The 17224-nt window shown below is 32.6% G+C and overlaps 1 protein-coding gene and 1 pseudogene across 1 annotated transcript; both read left to right on the top strand.

Moving 5' to 3' along the window:
• The first annotated feature begins 4142 nt into the window (after window positions 1-4142).
• On the top strand, window positions 4143-9564 carry LOC112025901 (senescence-associated carboxylesterase 101-like; annotated as a pseudogene).
• Window positions 9565-11087: 1523 nt separating this feature from the next.
• LOC112010950 (senescence-associated carboxylesterase 101) lies at window positions 11088-17224 on the top strand. Its single transcript, XM_065761740.1, has 4 exons — window positions 11088-11152; window positions 12328-12697; window positions 15407-15943; window positions 16219-17224. The coding sequence occupies exons 1-4, from the start codon at window positions 11088-11090 to the stop codon at window positions 17068-17070; spliced, it is 1824 nt and encodes a 607-aa protein (XP_065617812.1). The 3' UTR covers window positions 17071-17224.

Here is a 17224-nt window from a genome sequence, read left to right as displayed (position 1 = left end):
TTTTTTTTTTTTTTTTTTTTTTTTTTTTTTTTTTTTTTTCGGTAACTTATTTGCATAACATGAAATAAAAAGTTAAAAGTTGGCTTATTTCCAAAAAATTGAAACTTAAAATTATTTGGAATAAAAATGAGACAAAAAGTAGTGTGAGACCCATAAACAGTATATTAAATAAGTAAAAAATTAGCTTATAATCAAATTCCAAACACACACGATGTTTGATGAAGACTAATGTTAGAAAAACAAGTTGGTTTATTTGAAAGGGGAAAAAAGTTAGTTTATTGTTTGCGTAAGGTAACTTTTTATCTCACATTTAAGCAAATAAGCCATGCCAAATATTAAATGCAATTCTCCCATCTAACACTAGTGTTAGATGCTAAGTGGGGATTTTTTTTTTTTTAAAAAAAATTTGTTGTAAGTGTGCTAGGAGGGATTTGAACCAAGGTCTTCTTTATAAGGCAAACTAAGTAATGTTATTGAATAAGGTTCTTAGTAAGTGGGGAACTATCCTAGATGCTTTAAGGTTTCATCTTTGTATTTTTTTTGCAAATTTTCCAAAACTTTTTGAACACTTGATTATTCTCTTGAGTGGGCATAATTCGCTTATCCCACATACTCTGCGTAATTATTGGGAAGAATTATAGATTGGTCATTACTCATTAATCCAAATTAGCCTATATTTACTTCCAATCACAACCAGACTAAGCTTACTCTGGATGATCAACAAGCAATCTTGAGACATATAACAAAGAAAGTGCCTCTAGCAATACGAAAACCTAAGAAGCACGGGTGGTTTTCGGGATTCAGGTGCGGGTGCGGGTACGGGTGTGGGACTCGGCAATTTTTGAAAAAGGTGGGTGCGGGTGCGGCGGGACTCGGCGATTAAAAAATTATTAAAAATATTTTTATTTATATTTTTAATATATTGCTAAGCATAATTTTTCACATTATATAAACATAAACCAAATTTAATAACTAAAACATGATGTTCATAAATTAAATACAACTCACAAGATTAAAACTAAAAGTCTAGAACATTCCATGATGTTCGAACTGAGTGAGGGAGGGAGTGAGTCAGTGTAGCAGCCGAGCAACCAGAGAGCACAGAGAGAAGAGAGAGACGAGCAATGGAGATTGGAGTGAGGGAGGGAGTGAGCACTGAGCAGCCCAGCAACCAGAGAGCACAGAGAGAAGAGAGAGACGAGCGATGGAGATGGAGTGGAGTGAGGGACGGAGGGTCTTTGGAGTTTCTGGACAAAGTGAGAGTGCGTGAGAGAGTTTTAGGTTTTAGGTTAAGTCAAACGGTGCGTTTTGCACCTTTTTTTTTTTTTTTTTTTTTTTGAATTTCGGCCTGAACCGGCCATATCGGCGGTTTCGGCCGATACGGCCGAAACAAGGTAGTCAAAGGCGTTAGGCGACCTTGAGGCGCTAAGGCCTTGTATCGCCTAAGGCGACGAGGCGCCAAAAAGGCGCTAGCCCGCTTGGGTTCTCTCTCTCTCTCTCTCTCTCTCTCTCTCTCTCTCTCTCTCTCTCTCTCTCTCTCTCTTTTCACTGGGTTCCCATTCCTTTTTTTCTTCTCAAGTTCATCGAAGTTGCCGCCGTTGTTGATGTCGAAGTTGTTGCCGCTTTTGATGTTGCTATTGCTGCTGTTGTCACTATGGGTTGTAGCGGCGGCTGCGGTGGTGGTTTTTTATTTTTTATTTTTTGGGGTTTTTGGAAAAGAAAAATACTTGATAGCCTAATAAATTATTGGATAGCCATTTGGTTATATTGTAGATATGGGAAAAGTATGAAAATAAGGATTATGGTGGGCTTGATTAAAATATGTGTTAACATGGATGAAGAGAAAAGTAGAGAAAAACAGGGGAAAACGAAGAGAAAAGCAGAGAAAAACAAAGGGGAGAAAGAAAGAAAAAAAAAAAAAAAGAGAGAGAAAAGTCAAGTGACATTGGGTTAGTGTGTGGATCCCACAAACAGTTGAAAAATATTGAGTAATGGCAAGTGAGTGATGATGCCAAATGAGGTGGGGTGTAAGGAGTTGGATATTTTAAGTGATGAGTGATGAGTGACGGGTGACGAAAATTGAGTGAGGAGTGATGAGTGATGAAAAAATAAATCCAAACAAGGCTAGTCTCTCTAATCTATTTAGATACAACCTTTAAAATCTCTTTTTTTTTTTTTTCTAAATATAATTTATTAAAATATCCCTTAGCAAATCGAGTCCTACTTTCAAAATAAATTGCCCATAATAAACCATCCCAGCTTTTAATTGGTTTGGAAAGGAAAAAAAAAGGTTTAGATGATGAAACTTAAGCAAAAAAATAAAAAAGAGTTTGAATAACGACAAGAAATCTACTCTTTATAGAATTTCAACTTATAAAATATGCTTTTCATAATTATATTTTTAATTATATTTTTAATTAGCAGACCAAGATGCACGGCAATTGATGGTACAAAAAGTCTAGTCCTCAACGTACATTACAAAAGGTAAGGACATTCTGGCCAGTAAACATGGGTCGTTGGAATAGTGGCAGCACAGATCAATTTCCTATCAACTTCCAAAAGTATTTATTAAATAGTTTGGAATTTACGGCAATCGTGAGGCGCGGGGTGGACATCGATGTGTCAACTTCTACGTCAAAAGCCTTTTTGGTTCTTGCGTAAGTTCTAGGATGTAGACTGGAGTACATGTCTATTGCTATTTTGGCACTTACGGGAAAGTGTTTGGTTCTTGCGACTCTTGCAAAGGACAACGTGTGGATTCCATTTTTTGTTTTAAGAAAAAGAAGACATGATTTGGAAAAAAAAAAAAAAAAAAAGAGAAACTTTAACTTCTCAGAAAATGTCACTTGAATTACAAGTGAATTCTCCTCAAAAGAATTACAAATGAATAATGTTTTCCTTAGGTTTTAAGAATCTCCATTAAGGAGCATTACACCCTTGAATCAGAGCACTCACATTTGGCTCAACAAACCAATGTTTTGTCTAATATGATAACTAATTTAACCCACCTTAATGGAGTCAAAGATACTTAACAAACCCCAACAAGTATTACAATAAAAGATTCTTTGAGACAAATAAATCAGGTTAATTGAAAAAAACTGACCTTTTTAATTATCTATATAGAAGCTTTTATTATTATTATTATTAATAGAAAGTTTATTTCATTAAACTAGAATTTGTATACCAGTGGTGGTCATGTATATCACAGTTAATAAAAAAATACCAAATAAAAAAAGGCGCACCAAGGTCCAACATAACTTTTCAGCAAAAGAAGAGAAAAGTCCTACATAACTTTTTTCACGAAGAGTAATGAGATGTAAATGACAGGCAAAGATAATAAAAATGAAGGTATATTAATTACTCATTATCCATTAATCATAGCTAAATAGTACCATTTTAGCAAGTTGAGAATTCAACAAGTTTGGGAATGATATTGTGTCCAGTCGAGGAGCTAGCTTGCCAGCAGAGCCATTAATTTCCTCAAGACGTCGACCTTAGAAGAAATGGTCATTAGCTTCTGAGCCCCTCTACATGCACCATCAAGTACCATAGAAAATTTCACATTCTCTCATAATTCAACTCATCTGATTCCACTCAATACAAAGATAGAGAGAGAGAATGTGAAAATTTCAGTATCTCATAAACTTCTTTTTGTTAAGTATAAGTGAGAAATGAAAATTTTCACAACAGTCAAATCCACAAGTTGTTAATAATATGTAAAAAATGTCAAGTTTATCAAAATAAAATAAAATAAAAAATGTCAATGATAAATATAAATAAAATCCAATTAAAATTAATCAACTTAAAACTTGTTATAAAAAAAAAAGTCGACACGTACATACAATAACACATAATGAATAATGCTAGAAATGCATAATTTGTCACAATTTTGTGCCACAATTCGTCACGCGACGAGTTGTGGCGCAAAGTTATAAGAAATTATGTGTATTCTATCATTACTCATACACAATTTAAAAGAGTTGGTAGATGCTACCCCCAATAACACTCTGTGTTGTGAAATTTTTCGTGTTTATAATGTAATTTATATATTTTTTTTTCTTTAGACGGGGAGAGCATAATTGAAATTTTTTTAGGTAGGAAAGGACTAGGCACCGTCCTTTCCTACCTAAAAAAATTAAACCTCCGGTCCTCCACGGTTATTGACTTGTCGTCTTGTGAAATTTCCTGGGAAATTTCTGTACCTGATGAGTAGAACCATTCAATGCTTTATTCTTATACATGTAAGACTCAAGTTTGCTCAACTACTAAGCAAATCTAAAGCTAGAGAGGATGACCCAAACTCAGTTGTAAGTGTAAATTAAAAAAAAAAAAAAAAAAATCATTTCTTTTTCTTCATTTCCCCAGTTGTTTGTGTTTTTTTTTTCTTCACTTTTTCTCCTTTCCTTTCAAGTTTGTTTCTTGACCAAGAATTTCAATACTAAAGAGTAATGCATAATCATTTCTTTGCTAATTTTTCCTATGATTAATTCATGATGGCAGCTTTAGCAGTGGGTTAGAGTTGGCAAAGTTTGTGGTGAACCTTGATATCCTACAACATGCATGGACTGCAATTACGGAGCTATGCAAAGAAACCAGTCAAAATGAAGAACCATCTTCCTTAGTGAAATTCAAAGTTTTTGAGCTACCAAACTGTACTATCATTGCTTTTTTCACTTGGCCTGCCAATAGCAAAGACTATGTTCAGGGAAATGGAGGAGGAGATTTTGTTTCATCATCAACTCTTAAGGAGTCTTTTCCTGTCTTCAATTTCCTGTGCCCCAAAGACAACCAAGAGTTCTCCATTAACAACCTGCATTTCAGCTTTTTAGCTCCAATATTTTTGGTGTGCTCCCATTCTTGAAATCAAAGGTACCTATATATATAATCTGAATTTTTTTAATTTAATTTAATTTTTTTTGGTCATATATAGCAGTTGTAAGCATTAAGTTCGACCCATGTGTCTTCTTGTCGAGAAACTTGCACTTGCTGGCCTCAATGATTTGATCTAGCTCAATGTTCAACATTTGATTGAATTACTATTTGGATGAAATCTGATCCTTTTTTTTTTTTTTCTTTTTTCTTTTTTCTTTTTTCTCTCTCTCTGCTGAATAAAAGACTTTTAAACCACACAAGCAACAATCGCCTGGGATGCCTCTGCCAAGATAACATTACCAAAACTTGGGGGGCCAAATCCCAGATCAAAAGTTGGATGAAATCTGATCGAGTTTCCTTCTCCCTGAACTTGTATATATAGAAGTCTAGCAGAAGCTCCCTCGTTATACTTTTACATGCTAGTTTTCTGACTAATGTGCTTGAGTTGCTAGATCAGTATGTCTGTTTGGATATTGTTTATTGCTGGAAATTGAAAACTGAAAATACTGTAACGAAATAATTTTTAAATGTGTAAATAATACTGGGAGACCCAACCCAAGTTTTAAAGTTAAATTTGTGTTTTTCCGTACTTGCGGGTTCCGTGAACAATGTCGTGGGACCCTCAAAAAAAGCCAAACGCAGCTAAGTTTGGATATTAGTCACACTTATTTGCCATGGAACAGTTACTATTATTATTATTACTATCAAGGATTTAAATTAAATATCTATCCTTGAAATGATATGTGGTCGAATTGGTATGACAAAAATAATCACTCTTGTTGAGATATCATTATATTAAAAGAAAAAAAAAAGTATGATATTTGATTATTATTATTATTTTTTAAAATTTCTGGTATTTTCCAATGTATTGATCCGTACGTAAACCTAATATATTTCAGTCTTTTAAAAGAAATTAAATAAACAAATCATTTTGCAATCTTTCACACATTTCTGTTGGTATTCTCAGCCAAATTTTCAAGATATTGATATCACTTTTCATATCTAAACCAACACATTACAAGATGCTCCAAACAATGTGTCTAGACTACAATCACATATTCTTTTCCAACAAATTTCATAATTGTTGAGTGGGTGATTGCGAGTGATAGACACATTTGAAATTCATGAACTCATCATTTTTTTTCTTTACTATTCACAGTTGACTAACTCAACAATTGCAAAATTTATTGTTAAAAAAAAAAAGTTATGTTCATAGCACTACTACCATTTTATCACAATCTTTTTTCATAATCATTGAGGAGACAAATTTTAAAAGGTAGACAAAAAAAAAAAAATGGTATTAGTGGTAGTCCTAATAAGAATCAATGATAACTTAGCATTTATACATTTATGAAATCTATTCTGAAAAAATATTTTGTCAAGTATTGTCCTGTTCCAAAACGCTTACTTTTGATCTTTTTGTTTTGTATAACTCATCTTTTTTTTCTTTTTTCTTTTTTTTTTAATGAAAAAAGAAGGGGTTGAGCCATAGTTATGCACCTAGCTCCATCCGAATGATTTTTTTATTTAATGAAACTTATCCTTTTTATTTAATAGAAAGATTTCCATTTTAATTTTTTAAAGGCTTATCATTATCATTATTACATATCTCATTCTTCCATGTTATTGGTGTCAATGGTTGATGATGTTGCCAATTACTATCGAATATATTCTTAACTCTGTATGTAAACTCTTGACTTTTATTTTGTAAATCAGTTTATTTCTTCTTTCCATGCATGTTGGTGCTGTTAACTGTTCGGAATGACTGTTACACACACACACACATATGTATATATATATGGAGAGAGAGAGAGAGAGAGAGAGAGAGAGAGTCTTTTTATATTTTCTAAGAATTAGATGCGTGAATTTGCATTTATATATAATTGACACAAAATTAAAAAAAGACATTTTGCAATAATTTTTTTTAAGGAAAATTCTGCAAGAAATTAAAGTACATTAATTAATATCTAAAGACACTTGGCATTAAATTATTAAACAATAGAATGACACTTGGCATCAAATTATTGGAAAATTTAAAAAGATATTTGGCACAAAATTGGAGTCCAGATATTTTAACTTGATTGAGTTTCCACTTTAATATAGTTATATTATGGGTTTGAGAAACTTGTTGGATTTTACAATTGTACATATCCCAATTGGTTTAGTTGGAGTTTTTATTTTATTTTTAAAAAAAATTTATATTCAGTTGAAGCGTTTATTAGAATAGGGAAAATGGAAAAAATCAAATTAATAGAATAAAACCTTAAAAGACATATGTCTCTAAATAATCAAATTAGAACATAAGCTTAATTTCTTATTTTCACATCTTGGTCAGATTGTAAGTTTTCCTGCAATATGGAAGGTAATTTTTATAAATATGAGTCCTTTTTGGACTCACTTTTATCCGCTAAAACTTTCCGATAACTAATTCCACCCGTTAGAACCAGTTGCAAAGAAATCTAGGAACATTCACTCCTAACAAGTTAAGCAATTTATACTCTGGCCTAAAAGCACTCTCCACTTGCTATTGACAGATTAATTTCAAAAGTTGCACTTATTAGTATGAAGATGTTAATATTGATCTATGCAAAGTAAATTCGATAATAATATTAGTTTTAGATAATGTATAATTGAGCTGAAGTTATAAATTTTTAAACTTTCATAGATTTTGAATTCATTAGGAAGTTAATTTTATTAATTTTGGCATAATTGTATGTTTATATTTCCAGTACGGGTTAATGACCAATATTCATAGTTGGCATAATAACATCTAACAATGTGTACAATATGCTTGCCGAATATTTTTCTATTATTGAACTATGAGAATGTGACTTGGCCAGTTATAAACATTGTAAGATTCATATCATAATGCAGATTGACAATTCCAAACCATTAATTATCACCGGAAACTCTCTGGGAGGATCTGTTGCCACTCTCTTCACCATATCACTGCTAGAAAAATTCAATTTTTCAACCACCAAACGCCCACTTTGCATCACTTTTGGTTCACCCCTCATTGGTAATGAAGGCCTGCAGGAAACCATATCTAAATATGCAGCATGGAACTCTTGCTTTTTGCATGTGGTTTCTAACCAAGATCCAGTTCCTAGAGTCTTAATTAATGGTTACAAGCCTTTTGGAACATTTCTCTTGTGTTCAGAGCTGGGTTGTTCTTGTTTTGAGGACCCCCAAACCATTTTGGAGTTGTTGATGGCAGCCTATATAGAGAGTCCTGAAAATCAAGATCCTAATAAGGTTTTTGAGTCCTATGGAACATTTGTGGAGCATCTCAATCGTAAGGTACTTTGCAAGGATACTACCGATCATGAGTCATCAATTGATTGGACTACACCATTACAAGCAGGCATTATTACAAAACTAGCAGCAATTGGACTTGTGCGATCACAGGTAACTCAATTACAATTCTTTTTGAATCTTATATAATTAGAATGCTTATTTGAGCTATGTCATTTGTATGGTACATATACATTACACCTAGACAATACACGAAATAGAATAATGTAATGATTGAAATGCTTACCGATTAAGTATTAACAACTAACCAAAGCCTCTGATGTTTCTTACATGAGTAAAAATTACTACAATTTGAAGTCTCTGTCTTTGTCCTTGTGATCTTTCAAAACTTCCCTTCTAGCCCAACTCATTTTTACAAGTTATTGCAGCCACTGCAGAATGTTGATATCAACATTATCATTGCAAACACAGAAAAACGGGAAAAAGTGATGGCAATTTCAAACAAGCAGGCTTTTGATCCCACCAGGGGGTTGAATGAAATAAAAGTATATATGGCTTATCTAGAACAGTATAAGAAGTTGTCTAAAGACAAAGGAATTGGATACTATGACAGATATAAGCTGGAAAACTGTATTGGAACGACTACGACTGATATGGATTTATTAAAGTTTAAAAAATTCCTCGCATGTTATTGGGAAGAAGTGGTTGATCAAGCAGAGAAAAGGCCCCAGACAGTAGGCCACTCCCTTCGTACTCGTTCGCTCTTCGGGGGAACAAATTATCGAAGGATGATTGAGCCGCTAGACATAGCTGAATACTACAACAAGGGCCTAAAAGACTACATAAATAAAGGAAGGTCTAAACAGTACATACAATTGGAGCAGTGGCTGAAAGAAACTGAGAAACCTTCAAGTGTTCCAAATGAATTGAAGAAACAGAATGTGGCGTCAAGTCTGACAGAGGATTCTTGCTTTTGGGCACATGTTGAGGAGGCTCTCATTTCATGCAAATTGCTGAGTAGCAGAGAATCAAGTGATGAGGAGAAAGACTCTGCAAAGAAAAAACTGATTGAGTTTGAAAAGTATGTATTTGATTTGATGAAAAATTATGCAGTATCTTCCGAGATTTTCTTACCTGGGAGCAGCTTCATGAAATGGTGGGGAGAGTATAGAGAGATTACAAGAGCTTCTTATAGCTCTAGTCTCACTATCTTACTGAAGAATGACAACAATTACAAGGCATATGCGAATGGCTCCCTAGAGTTTCCTTTAAATTTTGTGTGACAGAGATTTGCATATTTCAATATCTATGTGTGCACTTCCCTTCAAACATGTGTGGTATTTCGAAGTCATTACCCAATAAATTGTAAATTAAGGACATCATCTTTTCAACTTTTTAAATTTTTGTATAATAAAATTTTCAATCTTTCTTTTGCTATTTTTGGGGTTTGATACTTGGATGTGAGTAGATGAAAACAGTATTAGTCATCATTATCAAAGGAATAGTTGGCTTTGTTTATTCTTCCCTCTCAGCAAGGAAAGACCACACTATACCATTGAAATAGTGAGCATAATTCTCCCCAACAAGACTGTTCATGATTTGCTAATATTTCTACGTTTTCCAACAAAAGTCAAAAATAGGATTTTGAGAGTGGAAGGAGCAGTTTAATTGATACATTAAGGTAGGGTTTATATAATGCAATTTGTAATATAGTTAGGTCGGGGGAGGATGTAGAAAAGATAGGAAAAATTATATTTTCAATACAAGGTTTTGGTTATGGGGATAAAAGAAAAAGTGAAGGGGAAAAAGAAAATGTCTTGAGTTGAATTCTTTATATATCATTATCTGAATTTCTTTTTATTAAATGGTAAAAATAATCTAAGTTATAGATAGTTGAATTGGTAAATTTTTTTATCGTTGTATAAGAATTTAGAATTTGAACCCCGCTTATACAAAAAAATAACTGGTATCTTGGCCTAATAATAAAGGATAATTATCATAATGTAGATGTCATAAATTAAAATTTTATTGTATCTATTAAAAAAAATATGAGTAAAAAAAAGAAAGGTTGAATTTTACAAAAGCCAAATTAGTATGACAACAAGCCTTGTGAGCTAGTTAACGCTATGTTCTTCCATCTACTTTTTTGTCCCCTCCAATAAGAGAGATTTCTATTAGGTGTATGTCTAAGACATATCTTATTAGCACTATAAATGAATCAAGCTATTTATGAACAAATAAAGCTTTGCTCGAGAAAAAGTCTGTTTTTGTTGTTTATTTATTAAACAAACCAAGCTCAAGCCCAACTTTAGACTTGATTATTAAGCAAGTCAAGCTTAAACATAATAACATGTTCATAAACAACCTCATAAACATTATGACTTGAATTAACTATATATAATACTATATATTTGTGTATACTTTTCTAAAAATATATTTATATAGATTTATAATTGGGTTATATTAGTTTGTCAATTATTTATAGTTTATTCATAACATAAACCATCCATTTGTAGTAAAAAATAAAAAATTTATGGAGGAGTAAGACATGTTAGTTATGATTTTACTATATATAGAAAAATAATAAGTTAATCAAGTAGTTCGTGAACAATCTTGAATTTACAGAAAGTAAATGAACTAAACTTGGATGTGTAATCTTGTTTGATGATGAGTTCGAGCTCAACTTGTGTTCGAAATAAAATTAAATGAACAAGTCTAAACTTTTAATATTTGGCTTGGCTCATTTATAGCCCTATATATTATAATAGTTTTGTAAATAACATGCTTTTGTTCAAATGTTTTTTTTTTTTTGGTTAAAGACTGTAGGGTCTCGTTTTACAGCCCAAGCCCAAAAAATATGAGGTATTGGTCTAATGAGCTTAGTACAATAAATTTGTAAAGAGTGGGTCAAAGAACTAAGCCCTTTGTAAATTTAACAACGGCTAGTATGAAGTTTAAAGATGATCAAGCAAGAATCAGAACACATAGGACTGAATGAATTCATTGTCCAAGGAGGCAAATCTTGGTATAAATCAACATAATTGATTACAAGTGTAACTATGATTGCTATAGTGTCTTTTCCCTAGTTTTTCGATCCTTTCCTTATGGAGGGTCTCTCACATTATATAGCTCTCCTTTGAACCATCTTGACCCTACACTTATTGATCATCTAAGCCTTCACTTGAATGTCTGTCCCATCAGACATCCATTTTGGCTCTCTATGAGTTGTGATAGCCAAGGCATCGCTGTTTAGGTGTCTTCTCTACATAAATGCGGTCAGAAAAGTAGATGTAGTATATTTAATACAGTGGTAGCAACTTTTCGTTGGATATTTCTGAGTTCTTATCGCTCTTATACGTGCATGATGCACGTCCTTATCATGGGAGCCTTCTAGAGGGTCACCTAGGTTGTTGGAATATATATTTGAACCATATTCATCATGTCCGAGGAGGAGTAACTCCTTGGACCATCCTTCGTCTGTTCCTTCCTTACGAGACTTTAAACTTGTAACCTCTCATAGTTATTTGCCCCTCCTCAGACATACCCACGTTCTCGAATGAGGCCCAAGGCCTAATATACAATTTTGGGTCTTTATTCCTACAAAGACATTTGGTATAAAAGGGGTATATGTAGGATGATAATTTAAACCAACACATGTGAGTATCCGCCTCACCCGTCCTTAATGGACGGGTTTTACCTACCCTACATAACAAATAAGGCAAGGATGAAGGTCAACATTTTCCCCTGCACCCGCCCCGTTTATATTTAAATAATTTTTTTTTTTTTAAATTTAGGTTTTTTATAAGACATATATAAGTATTTTTAGCATTCTAACTTTAAATTTATGATTTTTTATATTATATTATTATATTTATACTTTTATGTTTTAATATTTACTTTAACATTGTTCATATAGTTTTTTTAATTGTTGTGTTTCTACATTTGAATTGCTTTTGTATTTATTAATTAAATTGTTATATTGTTATGCTTTTTTTTTTTTTTTTAATACAAGATAGAATTTCTACTCTAGCCTAATCTAAATGTATATGTGTGTGAAGTTCTCTCTTGGAAAGTTAAACCCCATTTTTTTTTTTTTTTTTTTCCTTTCAAGTTTGTTTCTTGACCAAGAAATTCAATACTAAAGAGTAATGCATCATCATTTGTTTGCTAATTTTTCCTATGATTAATTCATGATGGCAGCTTTAGCAGTGGGTTAGAGTTGGCAAAGTTTGTGGTGAACCTTGATATCCTACAACATGCATGGACTGCAATTACGGAGCTATGCAAAGAAACCAGCCAAAATGAAGAACCATCTTCCTTAGTGAAATTCAAAGTTTTTGAGCTACCAAACTGTACCATCATTGCTTTTTTCACTTGGCCTGCTAATAGCAAAGCCTATGTTCAGGGAAATGGAGGAGGAGATTTTGTTTCGTCATCAACTCTTAAGGAGTCTTTTCCTGTCTTCAATTTCCTGTGTCCCAAAGACAACCAAGAGTTCTCCATTAACAAACCTGCATTACAGCTTTTTAGCTCCAATATTTTTGGTGTGCTCCCATTCTTGAAATCAAAGGTACCTATATATATACTCTGAATTTTTTTAATTTTTTAATTTTTTTTTTGGTCATATATAGCAGTTGTAAGCATTAAGTTCGACCCATGTGTCTTCTTGTCGAGAAACTTGCACTTGCTGGCCTCAATGATTTGATCTAGCTCAATGTTCAACATTTGATTGAATTACTATTTGGACGAAATCTGATCCTCTCTCTCTCTCTCTCTCTCTCTCTCTCCTGAATAAAAGACTTTTAAACCACACAAGCAACAATTGCCTGGGATGCCTCTGCCAAGATAACATTACCAAAACTTGGGGGGCCAAATCCCAGATCAAAAGTTGGATGAAATCTGATCGAGTTTCCTTTTCCCTGAACTTGTATATATAGAAGTCTAGCAGAAGCTCCCTCGTTATACTTTTACATGCTAGTTTTTTGACTGATGTGCTTGAGTTGCTAGATTATTAATTGTTTGGATACTGCTTATTACTGAAAATTAAAAACATTGTAGAGAAATAATTTTTAAATGTATAAATAATATCGTGAAATCCAGTTTTAAAATTAAATTTGCATTTTTCTTACTTGCGAGTCCCGTAAATTATGTCGTGGGACCCTAAAAAAAAGCCAAACGCAACTGAGTTTGGATATCAGTGCTATCGAAACTCACATTTATTTGCCATGGAACCGTTACTATTATTATTATTACTATCAAGGATTTAAATTAAATATCTATCCTTGAAATGATATCTGGTTGAATTGGTATGACAAAAATAATAACTCGTGTTGAGATATCATTATATTAAAAGAAAAAAAAAGTATGATATTTGATTATTATAGTTTTTTTAAAATTTCTGGTATTTTCCAATGTATTGATCCGTAAACCTAATATATTTCAGTCTTTTAAAAAAAATTAAAAAACAAATCATTTTGCAATCTTTCACATATTTCTGTCCGTATTCTCAGCCCAATTTTCAAGATATTGATATCACTTTTCATATCTAAACCAACACATTACAAGATGCTCCAAACAATGTGTTTAGACTACAATCGCATATTCTTTTCCAACAAATTTCATAATTGTCGAGTGGGTGATTGCGAGTGATAGATACATTTGAAATTCATGAACCCATCATTTTTTGTCTTACTACTGACAATTGACTAACTCAACAATTACGAAATTTATTGTGAAAAAAAAAATTATGTTCATAGCACTATTACCATTTTATAACAATCTTTTTTCATAATCATTGAGGAGACAAATTTTAAAAGGTAGACAAAAAAAAAATAGTATTAGTGGTGGTCCTGATAAGAATCAATGATAACTTAGCATTTATACATTTATGAAATCTATTCTGAAAAAATATTTTGCCAAGTATTGTCCTGTTCCAAAACACTTACTTTTGACCTTTTTGTTTTGTATAACTTATCATTTTTTTTAAAGGCTTATCATTATCATTATTACATATCTCACTCTTCCATGTTAGTGGTGTCAATGGTTGATGATGTTGCCAATTACTATCAAATATATTCTTAACTGTGTATGTAAACTGTTGACTTTTATTTTGTAAATCAGTTTATTTCTTCCTTCCATGCATGTTGGTGCTGTTAACTGTTCAGAATGACTGTTACACACACGCACATATATATGGAGAGAGAGAGAGAGAGAGAGAGAGAGTCTTTTTATATTTTCTAAGAATTATATACGTGAATTTGCATTTATATATAATTGACAAAAAAATTAAAAAGACATTTTGCAATAATTTTTTTTAAGGAAAATTCTGCAAGAAATTAGAGTACATTAATTAATATCTAAAGACACTTGACATTAAATTATTAAACAATAGAATGGCACTTGGCATCAAATTATTGGAAAATTTAAAAAGATATTAGGCACAAAATTGGAGTCCAGATATTTTAACTTGATTGAGTTTCCACTTTAATATGGTTATATTATGGGTTTGAGAAACTTGTTGGATTTTACAATTTTACATATCCCAATTGGTTTGGTTGGAGTTTTTATTTTATTTTTAAAAAATTTTATATTCAATTGAAGCGTTTATTAGAATAGGGAAAATGGAAAAAATCAAATAAAATAAAACCTTAAAAGACATATGTCTCTAAATAATCAAATTAGAACATAAGCTTAATTTCTTATTTTCACATCTTGGTCAGATTGTAAGTTTTCCAGCAATATGGAAGGTAATTTTTATAAATATGAGTCCTTTTTGGACTCACTTTTATCCACTAAAACTTTCAAATAACTAATTCCACCCGTTAGAACCAGTTGCAAAGTAATCTAGGAACATTCACTCCCAACAAGTTAAGCAATTTATACTCTTGCCTAAAAGCACTCTCCACTTGCTTAAAAGCACTCTCCACTTGCTATTGACAGATTAATTTCAAAAGTTGCACTTATTAGAATGAAGATGTTAATATTGATCTATGCAAAGTAAATTCGATAATAATATTAGTTTTAGATAATGTATAATTGAGCTTAAGTTATAAATTTTTAAACTTTCATAGATTTTGAATTCATTAGGAAGTTAATTTTATTAATTTTGGCATAATTGTATGTTTATATTTCCAGTACGGGTTAATGACCAATATTCATAGTTGGCATAATAACATTTAACAATGTGTACAATATGCATGCCGAATATTTTTCTATTATTGAACTATGAGAATGTGACTTGGCCAGTTATAAACATTGTAAGATTCATATCATAATGCAGATTGACAATTCCAAACCATTAATTATCACCGGAAACTCTCTGGGAGGATCTGTTGCCACTCTCTTCACCATATCACTGCTAGAAAAATTCAAATTTTCAACCACCAAACGCCCACTTTGCATCACTTTTGGTTCACCCCTCATTGGTAATGAAGGCCTGCAGGAAACCATATCTAAATATGCAGCATGGAACTCTTGCTTTTTGCATGTGGTTTCTGACCAGGATCCAGTTCCTAGAGTCTTAATTAATGGTTACAAGCCTTTTGGAACATTTCTCTTGTGTTCGGAGCTGGGTTGTTCTTGTTTTGAGGACCCCCAAACCATTTTGGAGTTGTTGGTGGCAGCCTATATAGGGAGTCCTGAAAGTCAAGATCCTAATAAGGTTTTTGAGTCCTATGGAACATTTGTGGAGCATCTCAATCGTAAGGTACTTTGCAAGGATACTATCGATCATGAGTCATCAATTGATTGGACTACACCACCATTACGGGCAGGCATTATTACAAAACTAGCAGCAATTGGATTGGTGCGATCACAGGTAACTCAATTACAATTCTTTTTGAATCATATATAATTAGAATGCTTATTTGAGCTATGTCATTTGTATGGTACATATATGTTACACCTTGACAATACACGAAATAGAATAATGTAATGAATGAAATGCTTACCAATTAAGTATTAACAACTAACCAAAGCCTCTAATGTTTGTTACATGAGTAAAAATTACTACAATTTGAAGTCTTTGTCGTTGTCCTCGTGATCATTCAAAACTTCCCTTCTAGCCCAACTCATTTTTACAAGTTATTGCAGCCACTGCAGAATGTTGATATCATTATCATTGAAAAGACAGAAAAACGGGAAAAAGATATGGCAATTTTAAACAAGCAGGCTTTTGATCCCACCAGGGGGTTGAATGAAATAAAAGTATATATGGCTTATCTAGAACAGTATAAGAAGTTGTCTAAAGACAAAGGAATTGGATACTATGACAGATATAAGCTTGAAAACCGTATCAGAACGACTAAGACTGATATGGATCTGTTAAAGTTTAAAAAATTCCTCACATATTATTGGGAAGATATGGTTGATCAAGCAGAGAAAAGGCCCCAGACAGTAGGCCACTCCCTTCGTACCCGTTGGCTCTTCGGGGGAACAAATTACCGAAGGATGATTGAGCCGCTAGACATAGCTGAATACTACAACAAGGGCCTAAAAGACTACATAAATAAAGGTCGGTCTAAACAGTACATACAACTGGAGCAGTGGCTGAAAGAAACTGAGAAACCTTCAAGTGTTCCAAATGAATTGAAGAAACAGAATGTGGCGTCAAGTTTGACAGAGGATTCTTGCTTTTGGGCACATGTTGAGGAGGCTCTCATTTCATGCAAATTGCTGAGTAGCGGAGAATCAAGTGATAAGGAGAAAGACTCTGCAAAGAAAAAACTGATTGAGTTTGAAAAGTATGTATTTGATTTGATGAAAAATTATGCAGTATCTTCCGAGATTTTCTTACCTGGGAGCAGCTTCATGAAATGGTGGGGAGAGTATAAAGAGATTACAAGAGCTTCTTATAGCTCTAGTCTCACTATCTTACTGAAGAATGACAACAATTACAAGGCATATGCGAATGGCTCCCTAGAGTTTCCTTTAAATTTTGTGTGACAGAGATTTGCATATTTCAATATCTATGTGTGTACTTCCCTTCAAACATGTGTGGTATTTCGAAGTCATTACCCAATAAATTGTAAATTAAGGACATCATCTTTTCAACTTTTTAAATTTTTGTATAATAAAATTTTCAATCTTTCTTTTGCTA

This window comes from Quercus suber, unplaced genomic scaffold (genome assembly GCF_002906115.3).
Source record: "Quercus suber isolate HL8 unplaced genomic scaffold, Cork oak 2.0 scaffold_427, whole genome shotgun sequence".
NCBI lineage: Eukaryota > Viridiplantae > Streptophyta > Magnoliopsida > Fagales > Fagaceae > Quercus > Quercus suber.
This window is presented reverse-complemented; position numbering and strand designations above follow the sequence as displayed.